The 23,282-nt window shown below is 33.1% G+C and overlaps 2 protein-coding genes across 4 annotated transcripts in view; one reads left to right on the top strand and one right to left on the bottom strand.

Annotated features, from left to right (window-relative positions):
* Positions 1-1,397: 1,397 nt before the first annotated feature.
* Positions 1,398-15,355, bottom strand: LOC132740737 (uncharacterized). The gene is made up of 7 exons (XM_060728704.1): positions 15,343-15,355; positions 14,630-14,917; positions 13,581-13,868; positions 12,913-13,215; positions 6,489-6,626; positions 4,021-4,051; positions 1,398-3,687 (listed from the first exon to the last, which is right to left on the bottom strand). Exons 1-7 carry the CDS (start codon positions 15,353-15,355, stop codon positions 3,537-3,539), a joined length of 1,212 nt encoding a protein of 403 aa, XP_060584687.1. The 3' UTR covers positions 1,398-3,536.
* Positions 15,292-23,282, top strand: part of LOC132740736 (uncharacterized) — a 27,164-nt gene continuing 19,173 nt past the window's right edge. For 2 of the 3 annotated variants that reach the window (XR_009627204.1, XM_060728703.1), the window contains exons 1-2: positions 15,292-15,573; positions 21,142-21,234. The gene's annotated coding sequence lies outside the window, so the exon portion shown is untranslated. The remainder of the gene's footprint in view (positions 15,574-21,141; positions 21,235-23,282) is intronic. The other variant, XM_060728702.1, reaches the window with a different exon arrangement.

Here is a 23,282-nt window from a genome sequence, read left to right as displayed (position 1 = left end):
TCAATTTTCAACAATTCACTAGTGGTTAAGGTGTCTTCCTCTCAACCAAGAGATCATGGGTTCGAGTCTTTCGAATTCTCGGGTCACGACAATGTTTCTTTATATGACACCAGTATTTGTTGGTTCCAAGAAGCGGACTCAAAAGTGATTAATATAAGTTGCAAGAACTTGTTGCGCAATCGGGCTTAAATACATATGTCTTAACCAAGAAATATCCACACATATGTTTATTCAGAAACGTCAATGATCAGGTAGAACCAATTAATTTTCTTAATATGATATATACACCGAAAGGGCACAACAGAATTGTTAACGAAGTGAAAAAAAAGCCTGACCTCAGAGCCATAATTTTTAGAAGTGGTAATATATTTTGACTCTATGTATTTAAGTGTCACGCGAGAAAACTTCTATGTAAATTTATAAATATATTAAATTAATCGAGCCGTGGTCCGGCACAGGGCTGGACAAAATGAGTTTGAATAGAACCTCATGTTGTTGTTACATGTCAAATATCTGTGAGTTAGGCATTGTAGTTTCTGAGGAGAGGTTTTGTAAGTTTTAAGCTTTGTTTCCAGATTTTTATACTTGACAACAGCTGTGTGGCAGCTGTAAAAAGTTGTCCCGTACTTCACTTCAGTGTTGTTATATTTTTCTGGTCAATCGGGATCATTGATGCCAGCATTATTAAGTGTTGAGAATTGAGTACCGCTCAAGCCGGTGCTAGGGGTGCATGAGGGATGTTGCACGTATTCATCATCCCTCATGTATATACTTAATCAAATAGATAAACACAACATCCCTAAAGAAAGCCCAACACAGTCTGAAATTCTCTTGTAATTTTGTTGTGAATAATGCTCCTGAAGATCACTTTGTTTTAAGATTTTTAAGGTCTACAAATGTAAAGGAAATAATAACCAGTAACAACATATACAACGGTCATGCAATCTATTAAAAGTACATACCTAAATACACTGATAATACTCTCTGGTCCTGGTTAACGTTATTATAAAAATAAAATTGAATAATTCTAACAAATGACATGGTTCAAAAGTTTTTTAACTGAGATAATGATTTCATTTGTAGTACAATGAGATAACAGTGTTCGATTGTTTGTTGTTTGGGTTAAAATTCTCACTAACGGTGTACAGGTAATATTGTCACGTATCATCTTTATTGGTTGAGGCAGACTCCAAATGCACAACGGTACATTAATTTGGCCCGAGCGGCCACTGATATATTTATCCTGATAGCTCCCTCACATGAAAGAATCGAAAGTCACGTGTTGAATTTGAACATCACAGCAGGGCGACACAATTACTTTATATATGTTTGCATATTAAGTGTGACGAAAGCCCACATTGTTTGGCCAAGGGGTATTTTTTTTTATATCTTTTGTACAAGCCTTTTAGATCCTTTTTATTTAAATTCCATGCATTGTTTCTCACGAGTATAATTAATTGAGATTTCCTTTAAATTAGATAATTTTCTTTTCATTAAACTAAGTGATTTCCGTGCTTTGCTTATGTATTCAATTTATCGACGAAGGCAGGCACATGAACTCTTGTAAGTAAATAATCCCATTTCCTAGTGTTATATTTATGTGTAAACAAATCTTGCAACGCAATTGTGCAATTAACATACGAATGGTGTTTTATTAATGAGGTCTTGAATACAAAACATGATTTAGTACATGAATTACTAATAAAACAGACACTACAAAAGGTGAATAGATAGTGTACTTATACTTAAAAAACAGCTTTACTCATCGAAGTAGTTCATTCATCCTTTTCTTTTTAATTATTCAAAGCTTTTTTTATTTCATCATGAATACAAACATATGAGACACTGTATGTTAATACCCACTACATAGTAGCATAACACTTTACATATCAGAATTCAATGTGAAGCTGAAATATCAACATTTTATATGGTTACGTTCAAAGATTATTTTATCCTGGGTAAGGATCTGACGAAAGTTATTAAAATTATCATTACTTTAACTTGTTCAAGGCATTTAATCGTTTGTAAAGTAAGCTTATCTATTTTAATTTAAAGGAATTTCCATTTAGAATTGAAGTTTTTGCAAACTATCACTGCAAGAGAACACCCTATCTACAATTATTAATGAAAATTACAAATACACACACAACGACACGAAAAAAATAGCATTTAATAAGCATTATTTTATCACACACACACACACGCCCGCACGCACGCGCACACGCACATAAAATATAAAAGAATAACATAAAAAATTGTTGCAGTGCCTTGCCGGTATAATGTTGTATCTGTACGACCCTCTGTATATTGCAACGTATCAGCAACCTAATGTTTATACTTACTTCAGGATCAAGATTTCTTTGGTTTGACAAAGTGACAGCTAACAGCCAGACAGACGAAAATAATAAAATGACATACATAATCATCATATACAAAATATCATCAACCTAGCTTTGGCACTTCTTGAGTAATAGCACTATCCAGCTAAATTTTTATTGGTTTTCATCTTTCCGTAACCATATCAACCTCAATGAAAAGAATAAATATCGTACAAGACCGTCCACATTCCATGTTTGTTAAACAAAGGTTTTGCATTTTATTCATGACTGAAACCAGAATATGTGGTCGAATGTACGGGCAAAGAGTAAACCTCTAGCCAAAACGGTTACCTACGTAGAACCACCGACGTTCTTAAAGCTAGCTGAATATTTCGTTTCTCACAGTCATAGAGAATCTGGAAATGCAGGAACAGCTGGTCCTACAGCGGCGATAGGCAAGTGGCTAGAAGTCATCAGCCTTAACGACTCAGCAACAGCAACCCTAACGTCTGATTTCATTTATCTGTGTTAATCACCCATAACAATATCAAACACAGTAATAGCTTCACATGAACAAATCCTACGCAAGCTTTACAAAATGATATAAAGTAAAATGGCTTTACGAATATCCAACAACTATAAACAAAAAGCTGCAAACAACTATAAGATTATTCATATCAATAAAATAATGAAACTAAGTTTCCATGGCGAATGAAATAGAAAAGAAATAAGCAGCTTACAATATACAAAAACACAAACATAAAATAAAAACATAAAAAAATACAACAGAGATTTAAACTCTACAGGCTGTAACTGTCACAGAAGTTGATTATAATAGGGTCTATTCCATAGACATTCCTTTATTTGTTTATTTATTTATTTATTCATTCATTTATTTATTTATTCTAATTTATTACTTTCTTTTAAAATTAAAACCTGTGCATAGTTTTGTGTTTAAATAAAACATAATTTTACTACAGATCCATAATAATCATTATATGATTGCTTTTTTAACTTAAAGGGCACATAAAGTATCAGGTTATGACTACAAAATCCATTGCTAAATCAATGTTCTTATTAGTACATTTGTAAATAAGACTTAAAAATAATCATCTCTATTACACGCAAACTAACATCTGTCTACAACAATTAATAAACCATACAACAATTAATAAACCATACACTATAATGCACGTGCTGCAATCTCACAAATACTTTCTAATTTTGTAAGAGTTCATACGCTGTATTATCGTTTGAATAACTTGTCAGTTCTGTATATTGCTTATCTGATTCTTTTTCAATAACTGATGTCTCTTCTTCATTTTGTCGTACCACTGTAATGTCGGAAAGATTAACTATGTTGTCGTTCCTATAACAAGAAATGAATGTGAATTCCCTATTTGTTTCTTTTGTTTTGAATCTAAAAGTTAAACATATTAGTTATGCCGTATATTTAAAGATCTAATAATATGCTTGTAGACAAGGACGGACACGCTTTTATATCAAAATTCGTTTTTATGAACCAACTGCTTTTTTGCATTTTATGAACATACTCCTTACATAAACTTTATTTATCTATTTATCGATAACAAACATTCGAACTGACATTTAAGGAAAATAAATAACCAAATATTAAGTAAAATAAAACAACAAACAAATTGGCACAAAAAGGAAGGGACTATTACAAAACTGCAAGACTTACGTATTGTTTCCATCCAGGTGTGATGATGTACCTAGAAGGGAAAGTAATATTCAAGATTTTAAAGCAATTACGACCCCCTAGAGCATTACCTTTGTTTTGCTTAGTATTCAAATAGGTTCGAATTACTGTCAACTGCATTGAAACAGAGGGGCGAAGGTACAAACCCGAAAAGGGTAAACTTTTTTTCTTTCTTTTTTCTTCTTTCAATCTTATTTATGTAATTCTCTGAAAAAGACATTAATTATTTAACTATAAGTGTAACTGATTTGCTCAATATTGCCAAAATTTATAACAAATGTTGTACCTTGTTTTTTTTAAAGTTAATTAATTTAAAACAAAAACAAAAAAACATTTCATTTGCATGACAAGATCAACCAAAACCAAAATTTAGGCAAACTCTGAAAACAGTCCCTCATTTTGCTAAAATTGAAAGAATATTTTAAATAAGGATCTTTAAAAAGGCAAATGATCACATAAGTGTTTAAAATGAGAGGAATAGTGTAATTTTGATACATATTTCATATTACATATTTGTGTAGAATTCTAACACTCCTCGTGATTTTGTCACCATACACAAAGAAGAAAAAACAACTTTAAACTGCCAATAAACACTTGTTAGGGAATACATGTACATGCGGCTGTTATTTTTTCTCCCTCGATAAAATAGTTAACACAATTTTAAGACAATAATAATAACGCATTTTTATTATTATTTTCTATTCTTACAATGTTTTCTTTTCCTATAATGCTAAAATAATATCAAATATCCATTACCGCTACAGGTTTGATCCATATCAGTTCATAAAATTTATATGACAAATCGGCGCCGATTAGCATGCAGCGTAATGACGTCATGCTAAGTATACAACTCATTAATGAAGGCACTAGAAAGACGTCATTTCAAACTGACAAGAATGATTAACCGAGCGCTGATGTAAACACAATACAATCCTGTCTTACACGTAAGTTTTAAGTGTTGAAAACTTGATAGAAAACCTTCTTTTCTTATTTTTATTTATTTTTTATTTTTTTTATTTTAGCAACAGTAGGGTGCGAAATCGAACAACGTTGTACGAAAATCGGCAACGGAAGTTATCTCCGCTTGTAAAAATAGCATTAGTTAACTCTTTTATTTGTCATATTAGAATCGAAATAATACCGATATGAGTGGTGTTTGTTAGCCTTTTAACACCTGTTTTGTCGTTTTGATGCGAAAATATACCAATCAGGGCTTCGGCCTTCATAGTCAATTCCTACTCATCAAAACTCCAAACCGATGTAAAATAGCCGATACACACCGTTCAGACTGATAATATTTGCTCATTTTTTAACACTATCGGAGATTTCTCTTATATAAACAATGAAGGCCGGAAGCATTATATATTCCAAAACAATGCACTCGCCGTTCCTATTTCCTCCCTCTGTTTTTTTTTGACCGACACACTGACCACTTTTTTTGAAAAAAAGATAAATAACAAACACTCTTTTGATGAATTTTGTTTTGAAAACTATCTAGTATGATAAAAATGTCTAACTAAGAAAATAAATCTGAACATCAATATCTTTATTCAAGTCATTAACGCTATACAGAGGTTAAAAGTGTTGTTAACGTGACGTCACAATGCAGCGCCAAACAGCGCGCGTGCAAAACAAAAACACTATTTCAGTGTCGCAAACCAGTTAAATTTCACATTTGTTTGACCATAATTACTTTGTATTTCGCTTGGAAACTATAAATTAAAAAAAAGAAACACAAAATTTTATCAACGTTTTCAAAATTCATTATTCTCAAAAAGTTTCTGCCAACGATAGACTTAACGACAATTATTTTCATTCGGCTAAAAGAGCTTATAAAAGGAAACTCTGAGGCGAAAACAAATTTAATCAACAAAATATATAGTCCAACTATATTTCTACTTGACGTGTTTAGAAAGGAAATAGATATTATTTGTGGATTATAGTAAAATAATGGACGATTTTCGTTCAATCACTTAGGCATATCGGTCGTCGTGATTATGTTCCTACGCATTTGAACTCAAATCGTGTATTATTCTACATTCTAACACGACCCGCATTTTTCCCTATTGAACATAGAAGAACCGAAAGTGTGTGTTATTATGCATTTCCTAAATAATAAATTTCAATTTTCATTTGTGTTTTTCAAGCTTAATACTATAATCATATTTGTTTCTAAACAATAACCAACAGGAAAATAAATTTATGATGACTATATTATTATACTTTACCATTTTGATAGCTATGCGTTAGTTGCGAAAATGTCCATAATTCGTAAACCATACGGTTATGTTAACCTTTTAGATACATGTGTCCTTATAACTTACATATGTGGTTATTTTTACAGTTCCTGATTGTTCCCATTGTGGGTCATACCGTAACTGTAAATACTGGATTTTCTTTATAAGAATGAGTAAAATGATGTAGGTCAACTTCAAGTAAAACATATTTACCTTTCTTTTGAATTTTCCTCTTGTACAGAATGGTCAAGCATGTTGCGTAGACTACCACAACTACGCATACAGCTCCGAGAGCTATTGACATTGTATAACTCGTCTTTATTGTACTCATGCACGAGTTAGATCTGGAATCTGATACAAAATGACTGGTACAGATGCAGTAATAGGACATTATGATAATTAAAGTATCTCTTATTGGCATATAATATCTATTAAAGTGTTATTCACGTTTTAATACAATAGGTAAAAGAACAAAAGCAAAAAACAACAACAAAACAACAGAATTCCCAAACAATATCCAAAGCGGTAAAAATGAAAAAATTGATTGCTATGTTTGATTGAGACTGTTCATGGACGGTAGTGGTTATTGCATGCTACCGTCCACACAACCTGCCTCTGGTGTTAGCAGAACACAAGATTTATACACGAAAATGATGACATTTTAAATGAAAAGATAGACACAGATGTGTCCATACGGTGGTTATAATGGATCTTTTTAATGCGGAACGTCATGCCATTGCACGAAAAGCGGCGTATGGTCCTAAAGTAATAGAATAAACGAGAAAACGATTGGCGGTCTAAATAAAGTAGCTTTATGAAAGGGTGTAAATGGCTACGAAGCCTGCATATCACATGCCAGACGTCAGAAGACAAATTAACAAAGCAGGCAACAAATAATCAAGGTGATTATACAGCATTCAAATAGCAATACCTGAACAACCAAACCAGAAAAAAAGATAGAATCACCTTTATGCAGCATGCCTCCGGATTTATGTGAATTTTCATGAAAAGTCTGAAAATGTATTTTAATGTAAAAAATGTGTTCATGAAAATTTCATAAATCTAATAGTCAAATATTTTGTGTGAACTATGAAGATAATTTACACATTAAAAACGGCCCTAAAGACACCAAAAGAAAACAAAATTTGTAAAAATGCCCCTACTGCGTTAGTCACGCAGTATAAAACATGTAGATTAATACTGCCAAATCAATCATTACTCACATATTATATGTACATAAGTTATAAGAAATTTATCTGTATATGTATATAAAGCATTTGAGATAAGAAGATGTAGATATAATATTAAGATAGTATATTGTGTTACATTCTTTAATAATTTTATTGATTGCGCATAGTTGTACTGCCTCATATACAAAGGAAATATACATATTCATATTTTCAATCCAACACGCTGATAGAAAGATAGCTAATAAGTATGTGTTAAACTTCATGAATAGTATAACATTTAATTGTTGATTTTATCATGGCTTTAACTAAACTCATGGTTGAATATATGACGTCAAATGGCGTGGAAATATTTATATTTAAGTTAAATGATAAAAGCACGCAGCACTACCATGTATTTGTAAATAGGAAATAGTAATAAGTGTATTAGAAGTAAAAGTATTATGTGTGTGTGTACACAAATTTATGTATGTACGTTCGTACGCACGCACGTGCGTACGTACGTACGTAAGTACGTACTGACATGTTAGAAAATTGTTTATACAAATAATACCAAAAATAATAAGATGCAAAATAATGTTTTATACTTAGTTTTATATTTAATATCAATCATAAAAAAACATTTAAGATTTATATATGAACAAAACAGATATTTTAAAAACAGTCACAATTTTAGGAACTAGTCTCAGACATATTCTTTTGTATTAGATATTTTGAAATGTAAGGGAAGTAATTACGAAACAAATGCATTTTAAGCTTGTAAGAGTAGTGTATCCTGTTTCTTATTTTGCATCTTACTATGTTTACATATATATTCTGTTTATTGTTGACTAATGCCAATATTACTTCATAAGTGTATATACTAAAAATGTGACTATGCGCTATAATGGCTTTGTCAATTGTGTATTGTGAGATTTATGAAAGAAGGAAGCTTCTTCTTGAGCTTCTTCATATTTCTGGGATCTTGAATGATTTACCTTTTTCTTAAAATCGTTTTACATTTGGCATAAGTTAACACTTCTTGAAATATTTTTGGTCATCTGAAGGCATGTAAACTTAAAACATCATAAATATGTACACTATGGTGGCTGATTTGTGCCATTGGTGCTTTCACACAGCCACCCCACCAAGTGAAATGTCGAGAGTAAACAAGTAAAAATGCCGGGGTTTGGAGCGAATATATGCTAATTAGCGGGACCGTGGGGCGAAAAGTCGAGATTTAATTGCAATAAGACGGGGCCAGGAAGCGAAATATTTTTTTCTATAGGACGCTAAATAGCGTGTTGTTGTTCGGGCACCGTCAATGTGTTCTTAAAAAGCTCGACTTTTCGCTCCGCGCACCGCTAATTAACGTGTGTCCGGTCAGCGGCACCGACGTTTGAGTAGTTAAAATCAGTGCCCCCGCTTATTAGCGTATTTTCGCACTGCGTTACCGCCGTTTTATGCATTCATTAAACCTCGTTTCGAGCAGCCGCTAATAAGCGTATTTTGGTTTAACATATTTGTACTTTTGTAAATAACAACATAACAATAATTATAGATTTAAACCGAAAGCAGAAGCTTATAGAAGCCATTATCTAACAATAAGAATTTTCAATATCAGTGTAATTTACAAGTTACCAGAAAGTGAACACATTTGATAATGCAAGATTGAAAGAAATAATTTTGATGGTAAGGACATAATTTAAGTAAGTTTTGACAAAGCAAACAAAAAACTACAGAAAAACAACGAAAGAAAGAAAAAACACAAAAAGAAATTAAAAAAACAAAAAACATAAAAATAGAGATGAATATAAGCAGCATAGCAGTAGCGTCATGCATTATATAAAACGTTTTAAAGAATCAATATAAGGGTTAAGAGACTAGAACAGCTCTACGTTCTGATTGTTTGAAAAGGACCTTGAACCATACAAAAGCAGAGTGTGAGTTATGATCAGAGATCTATCCAGCTGTATGGTGTTCTTATAGAGGATATCTCGCTCATGCTGATACAAAGGACAGATTAGATAAAAATGACACACTGTTTCTGTTTGACCAAAAGCGCACGTGTTTGATTTTGAAATATTTTTTTCCGAAAAGAACATCATGTAAGAAACAACAGCCAAGTCTTAAGCGATTATGCAGAATTTGAAGTTTGCAATGGCCTGTGTTATAATAATTAGGGGGTTTATGTGGGTAAGAAAGAAGTCGCTTGAATTGTTGTAAAGAATCTGATGATTTAGTATTCTGAGGGAGTGTGTTCCAAGAACTGATACTCGACGGGATAGGAGAGTTTTGATAAAAGGATGTTTTTTTGCTCCGCGTCACCGCCGTTTTATTTCTTAAATCTCGCTACGCGCCCCGCGGGTCGATATTTTTTAAATTTTACTTCGCCCCGCGCCCCGCTAATTAGCATGCTTTCGCTCTATTAAATGCCGTTTTATTTCTTAGATGTCGCTCCGCACCCTACGGTGGCATAGAGGGGACCTCAGAAATATTTTATCTATCACGTACGCACGCGATGGGGGGCATCAGAAATATTTTATCTATCACGTGAGCACGCGATGGGGGACACCAGAAATATGTTATCTATCACGTGCGCACGCGATGGGGGACATCAGAAATATTTTATCTATCACGTGCGCACGCGATGGGTGACACCAGAAATATTTTATCTATCACGTGCGAAAGCGATGGGGGACATCAGAAATATTTTATCTATCATGTGTGCACGCGATGGAGGACATCAGAAATATTTAACCTGTCACGTGCGCACCCGATGGGGGGCATCGGAAAAATATTTAAATACCACGTGCGCACGCGATAGCTACCACGTGCGCACGTACAATTTATTACGTGCGCGCGCGATAGCTTTTAATTTCAAACAAGTCATGTATAAGCACTCCCCTGTCCATTTTAGAAATGGAAGGTATTACGTGCGGACGTAGAAGTTATGGCGTGCGCACGTAGTAGCTGTCGCGTGCGCACGTAGTAGCTGTCGCGTGCGCACGTATTAGTAGTAGCGTGCGCACGTAGTAGCTATCGCGTGCGCACGTGATAGATAAAATATTTCTGATGTCCCCATCGCGTGCGCACGTGATAGATAAAATATATCTGATGTCCCCATCGCATGCGCACGTGATTGATAAAATATTTCTGATGTCCCCTTCGCGTGCGCACGTGATAGATAAGATATTTCTGATGTCCCCATCACGTGCGCACGTGATAGAGAAAATATTTCTGATGTCCCCCATCGCGTACGTACGTGATAGATAAAATATTTCTGATGTCCCCCATCGCGTGCGCACGTGATAGATAAAATATTTCTGATGTCCCACATCGCGTGCGTACGTGATAGATAAAATATTTCTGATATCCCCTCTATGCCACCGCAGCAACCCCCTGGGGCGACGTTTTATGTATTTGCCCTGCGCTTCCGCTAATTATCGTGTATTCGCTTCGTTGCCCCGTCTTTTATCTTGTTAATTCTCGATATTTCGCTTTACGGGGTCTCGAAGCGAAATCACGAAATGGCACAAATCAGCTACCATAGCACACACAACAATAATATTGCGCTGAACAAACCTCTAGGGAAAAAATATAACATCATAAAATGTACTTGGCTACTTTTACCGGCTTTGCAAGTCACTAAGAACACTGATGCGACGATAAAATGAAAGTTAATACAATTTGAAGTTCAATGCAAGAAAATATTATTTCACCAATTGCTGTCATAATAAGACTTATTTCCTTGCTTGTTCATTTTATATACACGAAGTTCAGATTTGGTACTTCATTGACTTCTTAACTTTTTTAAAATGCGTGATACCATTACTTTAAAACCTGTATGCATTTGCTAACATCATTATTATTTAGTGTAAATAATTGTTAGATTTTTTTGTAATCATATTTTAACTCCTCATTATTATCACTTTCTACATTTGTATAAAATTTACTGTAATATGTTCAAACAAATATTGCTTGTCTTTAAGTTGAACGTTTAACATTAAAGAATCACTTATTTCTACTGTCATCCACTTCTTTTTGTTGATGGATACATTTCCGGAATGTGTCACGGTACGCTGATTTTGGTATACTGGTAAGGTATTGTTGTAAGATCCAAGTGATAAACATCTTGTTCAAGCGAGGACGTTTTCAATTTTGGAAAAATAAAACAATCTCAAGGGGCAAGGTGTTTTGGATAAGCAGGGTGCGATAAATTTATTAACTTTTCTTCTGTGAAAAGGTCTTATAATGACAGACATATGAGCTTATGACTTATGAGGGACGATATCGTGTAAATGTCGTACATGTTTAAACCTAATTTGATAGTATAATTTCAAATTTCTTCTTTAAAGTACTTCCATGTAACAATTTTGTCTTTCTATCACTGGCACCTGAATTGCACCACTTGTACTACGAAAAAAATGCAAACAAAACCTTTTTTTGGTACTCATTGAGTTTTTCAGTTACATCTTTTTTGCTAGCTTTGGTAGCTCATTTTTGATTGTTTGTTTTTCGTACAGCTCAAAGTTCATTACCAGTTACTACATTTCGGAAAATATTTTGAGAATATCTTTCTGCTGCTTTCACACAATTCTACTCACTGTATTTCTGGCATCTCTTTCAACAATTTCATTATCTTTTTATATATTTTCGGGATCAGATGCTCACCTCAGCCTTCACGTTTTTGGTGTGCGTTCAATACAATCTACCCCAGACTCATTTTTCCCATATACGAACAGTGCCATAAGTCATTAATGATTGTGTAAATACAAAATATTTCGGCAAATTTCGGTTTCAAAGAAATATCAGGCTTATAAGTAGGTTATATATGGGCCAATATTTCTTCATTCTTGTCAACGTTTTCAGTATGTTTATTCCAGTCTCAATGAGTGTATGTATTCGTTTGGTCAATTTTCTTTTGTTCAAGCAAGTATATATCCACCTTTTTACTCCGTTGTAAACAACACGTTACAGGTATGCATTGATTTGTTACCATTCTGATGAAGAACGAAACAATTATAATATATGGCTAATAACCTTCAGCGTTTCATGCATTGATATTCTTAAACAAATCATTATTGGATCATATCTTATCAATTGATCAAGTTTTCATTTCTAAATCAAATGCATATTATACTCCATCCGATGCTTTTTTCTTTTTTTAGTCCATATCAAAATCTTATTGTACTTATTGGTATTCTTATCGTACACAGCTGCAAAACCTATACCACACGCTGCTAGCGCCTCGTCCAATATAGGTTGGCAGCTGTATACACGTCCAAAAGTCTTTAGTATTGTACTCAACAATGTACAGTTACATCAAATTATAAGAAGATGATTGTATTTTATAATGACATTAATCTTCAGTTAATGAGATATATTAATATATGACAAAATAATGAAAGTGTGCAAATATAACATATGTATGAATGCTTAGAAAATTAAAAAGAAGCGACTGGTAATACCTTTTTCTGAAAGAAAAAATATCTGGTCATATGAGCCAATTTTGTTTACAGCAGTAACACGATATTTTCCATAATGCTCCCGAGATGCGTTTGAGATTGTTAAATTAGTCTCCAAACCAGACGATGAAATTTGAAAATCTTTGTTACTTAATAAAGAAATCCAATTAAGCCTGTCTTCAATGAACCATTTAAAGCCTTTAGGTCCCGGTTCAGGATATGCTATCACTTTGAAGGTAAGTAATATTGATGAACCAATCTGACTGGTTATGTTGTGAAGGACTTGTCGTATTGGTCTTGGTGAACCTATCAATATATAAACAATTTCATTTTTTTCTTCAAAAATATGTTTAACCTAAGAGTTACTAATAAAGTAGTTTGTGCTTGCACCTTCATCAAAACATATATGGTGACATTTTGATGAATTTATTTCGCTCCTTTAAATCTTTAATATTTATATTTCAAAAAGTGGAATTAATGTCAATTGCTCATACAATAACACTGATTTGGTTTAAACATATGTAAAGTCTGACGTAAAGTTTATTCTGGTTATAATAATTAAGAAAATGTAGGATCAAACATATCCCTTTATATCTTTTATTATACAAACAAATTTAAATTTAGAAACCTACGATCAGCAAATAATATACAATAGTATTTAACTAACTTACACTCCACAAACAATTCAACCGTTCTGCTTGTAAACATCCCGAAAATATCAAAGCCTTTGCAGATATATACGCCACTTTTAGCGCAAGCAATCTTTCCAAAATTGTATTGTAGCTTATTTGTGTTAGACCCTCTTGCAATAATACCCCCCTTGAAACTAACATAAATTTCGGAGGCAGGCATTCCACTAACAACACAAGTAAGAGGAATGTTCACATCGTGTTCTTCAAAGGTAGCTACTGTTTGACTGTCATTTTGACCAATGTAGAACGATTTTACTGTTGCCCGTTCTAAAATAAAGGTTCTAAAATCATGAATTATAACAGTGTATACTATTGACAATAAAGTATGTGTACATTGCTCATTAAATTCACATAATATCAACATGTTTATACATGTATCAATATGATAGGAGGAATAGTGAATAAACTACTATATTTAAATTAGACATTTTTCAGACGTCGATATTAATGAAAAGTATTTTTTTCAATATTTGGCCAAATTCAACTTTTAGAAATATAACCGTCTCAAAAGTTTCGTTTATTACAGCCTCATTAAATGATGCTAGGGTAGCATTTGTTTCTTAACAGAGCATTTTTCAACATTATTTCTTCCAAGATTTCGTCCACATTTCTGCATATCTATATTAATATATCAATCATTTTTATTATATAATGAATCATTTATTTAAAGCGTGCATAACATGACATTGTTAGCATGAATACAAAATTAAAACGTTTCAAAACTCTTTTGAAAGTGAACGTATTAATAAGTTTAATGCGATGGAGACATTTTATATAATAAACTGTAATCGTCTTTCTAGCACGCTGTTTTAAGGTTAAATTCTTCTTGCATTAGGCCCAGCTGCTTAAGGCAAACACCTTTATCTGATCAAAAGTATATCACACGGGGGCAATTCTACGATTAGTTTTTGTATTCATGAGATGTCTTGTTAAATGAGACTTTCTGTACGGATTCTGCACTATTATAGTGTCACGAATTCCTGTTACATTATTATAGCCATAAAAACACTTGAAGGAAATTATATCACCTTGTACAAAGAGTGTTGATTTGTATGAAGTGACAGCTTGACTCTCAGGTTGTGTGTTAAACGCTTTACAGTAAACTTGTTTATTATGATCGTTGTTCTGTGGGTTGAATGTTAGGGCTGTAGAGGTTGATCTTTGTTTTTCTTGTGTTCCAATATACCATACTATTGTAGCTGCTGGTTTGCTTACATTTGTTTCACATGTCAGAGTTTTACTTACACCACTTACAACTTGTAGTTGTTCAGAAACTGTACTTGATCCATCTTTGAGTATACTTCCTGTTACCTGAACTAATGAATTCACAAATGAAAGGTCAGTTTATGGTGATTGCTTAGATTTATTTCTAGTGGAGCTGATTTTGATATTTTCAAAAATGTAAAACAAAATAAATTAACGTATACGTCAATAACATAAATAATAATAATTATATTATCAGAATAAAAGACAACAAATATCAACCATACAAAGGACTTTAATTTAATTGACAATTACAGCTACTCTCCAGCACAAAACGGGTCTAAAACATCAGCCTATCTGGTTAAAGTTATTAATTTCGAACAGGAGAGAGAGAGAGAGAGAGAGAGAGAGAGAGAGAGAGGGAGAGAGAGAGAGAGAGAGAGAGAGAGAGAGAGAGAGAGGGAGAGAGAGAGAGACGGAGAGAGGGAGGGATGCTGTATGGGCTTAGGTAGGGACATTTAATGGTCATTTCACCCACCATCTTGGGACATGGTTCGGCAAGTGGGGACAAAATATATGTCCAAACATAAACGGTTGTTATATTTAATAAAATTACGTATCCGACATTTTGCCGAAGTTTCCGAAAATGAGGACAGTAGTGCCCAGAAAACGTATCTCACTCTCACTCCCCATTTTATTACGGTCTTGACGGAATTTACTATTTTTGGCGCGCTTAACTTATCCAAGATGGCGACGCGATCGATGAAAGGTTGTACACTTTATTTAAGATTTAATTACATCGCATTATGTTACTGTATAATTTAGATAATTACAGTTCAATCGAAAACTAATTTCATACACCAACTCTACGTGTGTGTTTGTATCTCTGGTCAGCTTATTCAATGTTGAAATGTGCCAATGTTTGTGATTGCGAGAGTTTTCGTCCCCCAGAATTCTCGAACCCCAGAGTTGTCGACCTCTAAGAGTTTTTGATCCCAGAGTTTTAGACCCCTAAGAGTTTTCGACCCCTATTGAGAGTTTTCGACCCCTTAAATATTTTGCAATACTGAAGTTTTGGAAGAACCACCTACGGCTATAAAACGGTTTCTATTATGATTACAGGACTTGCGATAATTGAGTAGATTTTTTTTGTTAATTTATGATAATTAAATATTTCATTAATATAAATAATTAATGTTTGTAACGGTTGGAAGCATTATACTATTGTGAACACATTAACCACGTCTGTGCCAGAGGGTCCATTTGACCATTTTATTTTCCTACTTTGAAGTTTCACGACTCCAGTTGAGTGAGAAAAAAAAACATTGTTTTTCTTGCATTTCTTGGTTGTATTTTAAAGGAATTTATAAAAAAGAATACTTAAACAACCAAATATTTATTTCACAATTTTTAGCTGTTAACACTCATCAAATATAACAATACATACTTCACATAAACAGTTCTTTATTTGATTAAGTTTTTTGACAAAGGTGCAATGAATAAAAACGCACTCATTTTTTGAAAAGGTGTTAATTGCGACAAACAACGTATAACAAGCAACACGTGTAACTTATTATTAAGTTTATAATATTTAAATTAAATTTATTAATCTTGTAATATATATATCATTACATAAAATATTTTACTTCAGAACACTTATATTAAGTTTTTAGCAAGTGAAACATATTTATTCATAATGACAAGTATAATAAAATATGGTAAATCTAAAAATATATAATATATAGTCACTTTACTGATTACCGTTGTTTACTAATTACCGGTGTAGTCCGACTATTCTGAATTTTCAATGTCAGTAAGCTGCACTTTGACTTTGTTAACCGTTTTGTGTAAATATTTTCTCCAATATTATCGGCAAAATTATGTACTTTTTGTTGGTTGGAAAAATGTTATAGTACTACCGAATGTAGACCACTATTAAAATGTTAACACACCGGTAATTGGTCAACCCAGTATACTGATTTGCTGGTACATCTGTATTTTGAAAAGCAAGTGTCATCTAGTCATAAGATTATTTCATCATATTTAATTAAGCTATCATATTTATTTTACCCCAAATGGAGCAGGGGTCAAAAACTCTCAACCAATTTCATCTTTATATGGGTCGAAAACTTAGGGGTTGAAAACTATCGTACATTTTCTAAGGGTCGAAAACTCTGGGAGTCGAGAACTCTTGATACCTCTTTAAGGTTACAAAGTGGTCAGAACAGTGCTCGTCGTAAATTTAGAACAAATACTCCTGCAAAACCAGTGATTTTTTTCGTATATTTTACAGCCGAATACAGGCTGTTTCCCCTAGCCCAGAAATGCTATATTTTCCCTTAAATTTAACTAATATAATATTTTCCCCTTGAAATAAAATAGTCCAATATTACTATCACTTAACAGCATTGCAATGCATGAAATCATCTCTCATTATAGTCAACCTAGTGTGTGAACCTTGCCTGTTAATTTAGATGGTTAAATGTTTGGTTATATTTGACTGTTCTTAGTTTATTGTATGATTATAGATTTTCCCCTTTAAATGATATATTGCGCTATATTTTCCCCTTAAAAAGACACAGGTGGTTGTGAAAAATCCAAACAAAATCACTGAAGACCATTTACTTACCAACTGATACATTCTATTTATTTACAAAAGTAATGTTAACAGCACCATTTTGAAGTTTACAAATGGAAAGAAAGATGATGCCACTTACTCAGGGCACACGGACACTTTAGGTCGTACCCTGGCCTTACTAGTTCGGCTTATGGGATGACCCATTTTATAGACTGATATTTTATAGATGTCATCCCTCTAAGCCTTACCCATAGTTGCAATTTACTGTGTGGACAATATCAAAATCAAACCTTTGAAAAATGTAATAAAGACAATAAAACTCTCTTTTAAAAACATTAATGTTTATTAGCTCAACATCTATACTGAAAATATTGAAATTCTTAATATTAAAATAATGGAGACAAGCATAAATAACAGGAGGTAAAATTCACTATGACTCGTTTACGGTACCACATTTCGTTGATTTAAATGAAACAAATAGCTATATATTGATGTTTGAAATTGTAAACTTTAGATTTTTATACCTGATTATGCATATAAATATTCATTTTATCATCAATTGGGGTCAAATTATTGATACTTCCTCTAGGAATAGTTTCCCAAAAGGTTTTAATTGGGCATTTTCCAAACAGAAAATTGCCATTCTTATATGTACGTGAAGGGCAGCTACCTGTCACAAAATTATCATGAATGACCGAAACGTACAATTATTTGGACTAATCATACCCTACCCACCTCCTTTGTGCTCTGTCTCTGGAAATTGCTGGCCAAAATATTGTTGCTTTTAAAACCAGTTGCGCACACCTAACAATTCATACAAAATATAAAATTTAAAGTTCAACATGTTTTTTCAAAATTTTGCAATTTACTATCAAGCATACAGTGGTAAAGATAAATGACTCCAGCGGCTGCAATGCATAATTTCCGAGCCAACAAATTATCACTGTTGCCCTGCGTCATGCAAGTAGAAAGCTAGTGCCGGGAACTAGGTTTTGGTATCTATTCATGATGTGAAAATACCTGCAAGTTACTAAGTGCCTCAAAAGCTAAGTGGGCTAAGCCGCTGTCTCTGAAAACTAATTTTGCCCCTTGGTTCACAGGTTTCTGTTCCAACAAAGAGCAAAATTTTTTCACTCAGTTTTTTTGGTGTCAGAAAAAATGTTGTTGTTTTTTTTGTTATACGGAGATACTAACTTATTCCATTTCAGTATATACAAAATGCTATCTATTTATAACTAAAAAAATGCAGACAAAAATTAAAACAAGGCAAGTTTTTTATTTTTACAGTATGACTGTGTTTTTTGAAGTATATAAGAAAAAAGAAATGTTTAAAGGGAAAGGCATGGACGATTGGAAGTCGGATAATCACTTACTAATAAAAAATAATAACAATTTTGCTTTCCAAAATTAACGTATAAGAGATATATTAGCATTTTTTTTGATAAATTTATCATTTCAATGGGCGCGGCCATTCTAACGATATTTGCTCTCGCGAGAGCAGCGAGATCCAAATGTGTGATGTGTTATACCCACTTCCGGTTAGTGCGTCCGCGCTCATACGTTGTAAACCGAAATTGATAAAATGGATACTTTGTATCATCATTTTCTATTTACAAGTTAAAATTGTACATTTCACAGGCAAATATGATTTTATACATTCTTATCAATTACTTATATATCGGGGAAAATGCTGCAGTGAAAAGCGATAAACTGTGAAAATGATTTTGGATCTTTCATTTTCAGTAACGCGGCCATATATGTGAAAATGGTTAGAAAACCTTCGCAAAAAGATTTGTTTTTTAATACAATGAACACTCTTATACATTTATTTTTCAGTTATTAGCAATTCTAAATAAATCAATAGATTATGAAAATTGAATACCTCTTCAATTTTTTATCAGTTATCTTTATATCACTAATCATAAGTATATTATATTTGAAGCATTCATATTTCTGAAAAATCTTAACATACTTCTCTAAGTTTTAGCTACTTAAAACGTAATAAAAATTTCTGTCCCAAGCTAATAATCTCGACTATTTAGAGCGTGAAAAATCAATACTGTCACATCATTTAGAGTGTTATAGTCGTCTCCTAATATACGTTGCAAGTGATAATAAGTAAACATCCTGTTCAACAAACATAGACCAGTATATTATAATTGCAGTAGGCGAGAGATTTATGACACTTGTGCAGATTAAAAGACCATAAAAGATTATCAAATTGACATCCTTATCAAATTGTTAATTGATTAACAATAACTTGTTATTAACACGCTAGATGGACGCGATCATCAAGGTTGTATAAAAGTTAATACAATTTTACAATGAGAGTAAATTTGAAAAAAATCCATATTTTGTTTTATTCAATTTCTTCAATATTTATCGAAGTTAATGTAGTTCATGGTGTAAGATAAAACTTTCATTTACTTGTTATGGACTTAGTTCTGCTGCCTTTGAAAGCTATTGTCATACATGTAATATATACGGTCCCTGTCTGAATAAAAGAGACATCTATGACATTGCGATCTAACATAATCATGTTAAAAGAGGAATGTTGTGTTTTGCATATCGTCGAAATTGCCAAGTGTTCAAACACATTTTCTTTAATAAAAAAAAATTCTATTATTAAACAGTTTTCACAAGCATAAAAGTCTTGTAAGTCAAAGTTTGTGACGCATATTGCAGTTCTATGCAATTCAACATCTCGGACATTTCAGTGATATTGAATTCATGTTCGAAATAATACAAGATCAGTCCATCAGATTCAAGTCTTTCAATTTTTCTTTCTTTCTTTTCAATAACGATGGCGAATGTTCAGTCGAAATACTTCTGCTATATATCATTAACGACTGAAGGGTTATGATTGGACGGTAATGTAGTGGGTATCATACGTCACGCGCACCTGCATTTCGACTGGTCAATTTACAAAATGGCGCGGCCCTTGGGTTGATAAAGTAGCGAGAAATCGATTATTTGATTTTAAAAATTTAGCTTATATAATCGGCTTTTTTAAATAGGTAACATTTATATCAATAATTTATCGCAAGTTTTATCAAATAAAAGATTTTTTCACAGCCTTGCCTTTCCCTTTAAAAAAAAGTGAAAAAAGTTGGCTCCTATTGGGACTTGTACCTATGAACCAATGGGCAAAATAAGCTTTCGGAGACAGCAGCTGAAGCTGTAACGGGTTTGTTGTAGTCCCCATGCGACTCTACACAGGACTTATCTATGGGTCACTTATCTATCACCCCTGAGCATTTTTCAAAGGGGAAATGTGAAAAAACATTAGACTTAAATGACGCCGGAGAGTCAACAAGCTGTCTTTTGTGAGTAATTATTTTTACACACACCAAGAAAAGAAATGACGGGCGCTGATTGGATAAAATCTGAGCGCGTTCTATTGACCATGCCTCGATGTACCAAAAATTTAGCACAGTAATCACTATCTATAAACAAAATCACTGTAGCATTTATAGCAACTCTGTAAAATTCAATGTTTATTCTCTTTTGAGATTTAATACACAACATCACGTACTTCCTATAACTGTATCATTTATAGCAAGACTATACTATGCAACTTGTATCATTTCTTGCGATCACTGGAAGTAGATCTTGTTAGTGGTAGTCAGATAATCTGTCTGAAGCTTGGAATTCACCTATATTTGAAATAAGTTGAATTGTTGCACTCCTAAATTCAAGTAACTAAATTCTTGGCTTATATGCAAGTTTTGTATACATTTATACCTATTTTCTTTATAGGTCGCAAAAGCATTGATCCAATGCAACAAGCCAAGGAATGGGTTAATCATGAAGATCCACCTGGATTTCGAATTGCTGACTTTGGCATAAAAGGTAAGAGATTCTGTTAATTTTAACCACATGACTAAGGTAAAAACTAAATGGTTTTTACCACCTGTTTGACATATGCTGCACCAGATGAAAATTAACCTTTTGGATATATTTTGCGATGTTGATTTAGTTGCTACCTATACCTGCAATATATTTTGTTCTTTGATCGGTACTGGTAAACAGACCCATTCCCAACAGAAAATATTGTCCATTTTCCCAATCTCTGATCTAAAAACTCCCAAAATATTTGTTCAGTATTAAGGAAGACCCGATGATCAAATATGATAAAATGAACACAACAATTTTTTTTATCCAGTTGGAAATAGTCAGGTACCGATTAGATTGGGAAATTTCACATTGTTAAATCTTATGATTGGCAAAAAGAAGATGAACATTTCTTTTTACGTTTCCGTAAATTACTGGAGACTGGTATTCAGTATCAACAATATTGTAGATCTTTCACGATAAAACGTTGGAAACCAGTCTCAGTTAAACAGTCATGGCCGTTTTGACGGGATTTACGCTTAACACAAACAGCATCAGAGTAGCTCCCTTTATTGTTTACAAATATTGGCTGTAACAATTATGGCAAAATTTAGCTAAACTTTTAGGTTTTTTTTCACTACAAATTGTGAGAAAACATACTTTTTGGCAATTGGGAATGGGTCTGGTACTGGACAGGTCCGGATCAAATTGGGAAAGGGTCTCCTTACCGGATCCGTCTAAAGACGGTTAAAAAATGCTGGAACACCAATCATTCCACTCGAGAATCTTAAGATAACATACAGGATAAATATATTATGTACGATTAAAATCAGCGTGCCAACAAAAAGGTCGTGACTGTGAGTCTTAATGACCATATTTCTGAAAATTGTACACTAGAGCTGCAACAAATACACCAGGTAGCGAATATGAATACGTATCATGATACAGGGTAACGATTACGAATATTTATTCATGAATAGCAAAGTAACATACATGAAGGCTGGTTTATACTTTAATGAAAAAAAAAACCCCAATTGTTGAAAGAGTTTAATGAGGTATTTTCAACATTCATGCTTACCAACTCTTCCGTTTTAGACGGGAGTCTCCCGTTTTTAACTCATTATCCCCCCTACCCTGCTCGGGAGATAGAATCTCCCGCTTTGTACAGCGATACCGCAAAAAATATCAATGTACATTTTTTTATTAAAAATGCACTCGTTCGAAAGTTAATCAGTGCTACTTTAGTGGATGACGTAATCGAGTCACTCTTGGCGAAACAAGGGTTGTTGACGCATATATTGACCCGTGTAATGATTAGCGAGTTTGTTAAAAAAGTTGGGATTATGTCATTGAAATTGCAGATCACTGTTAATTACATGACTGTTGATTTAGTTTTGATAATTATGTGTCATTATGGAATGCACATGTTAATTACGTACCAGCAATATATGCCCACTCATTTTTTAAATAAAGGGTACAATCATGTAACCCCTGTCTCTGCAAACTGGGGTTACATCTAAAAAATTGGGGGTACAGGATACATCAAAACTAAGTCATTGTCTGATACTAAGGCTTGTATTAGTTCAGTATACAATGCAGATGTTGGCTGTTTATGAAAATAGACATCTTCTAATATATATTCATTCACGTATACGCAATACAATTTATCCTATATCACATACACTTTTTTCCAAAGGTGTTCGGCGCGTTGATTGGTCACTACCCCCGTGCCACCCCCCCCCCCCCTCTCACCCACTCTACAACCCTCCTACCTCAAAACCATGTAAACTGCAGTATTTTTCATTTTAAACATGTTTTAATATTTGGTATATGCTTTTAATTCAATTACCTTCATCTCCCACAAAAACTAAAAAAATGCTATATTTATATTACTAAATATAAATATATCATTTTTTTAGTTTTTGTGGGAGATGAATTTCTGCATTTTGCAGACCGCTAGTCTATGATAATTATACCACGCATATGACGGAGGTTGAGACTAAAACATTTACCAAATCTGTACAGGATACGTTATTTTAGCATAGCGGAAGTACGATTTAGACCGT

Source organism: Ruditapes philippinarum, unplaced genomic scaffold, assembly GCF_026571515.1.
Source record: "Ruditapes philippinarum isolate M1 unplaced genomic scaffold, ASM2657151v2 ctg5752_1_1_1_1, whole genome shotgun sequence".
NCBI lineage: Eukaryota > Metazoa > Mollusca > Bivalvia > Venerida > Veneridae > Ruditapes > Ruditapes philippinarum.
Note: the sequence above shows the minus strand (reverse complement) of the source record. Positions and strands in the feature narration are given on the sequence as shown.

Coding starts and splice junctions, on each gene's coding strand:
- LOC132740737 (XM_060728704.1), bottom strand. Junction 13,216..13,580: donor GGTTGAATTGTTTGTGGAGT/GTAAGTTAGTTA, acceptor ATATATTGATAG/GTTCACCAAGACCAATACGA. Junction 6,627..12,912: donor ATTTTTTCTTTCAGAAAAAG/GTATTACCAGTC, acceptor ATTTTGTATCAG/ATTCCAGATCTAACTCGTGC.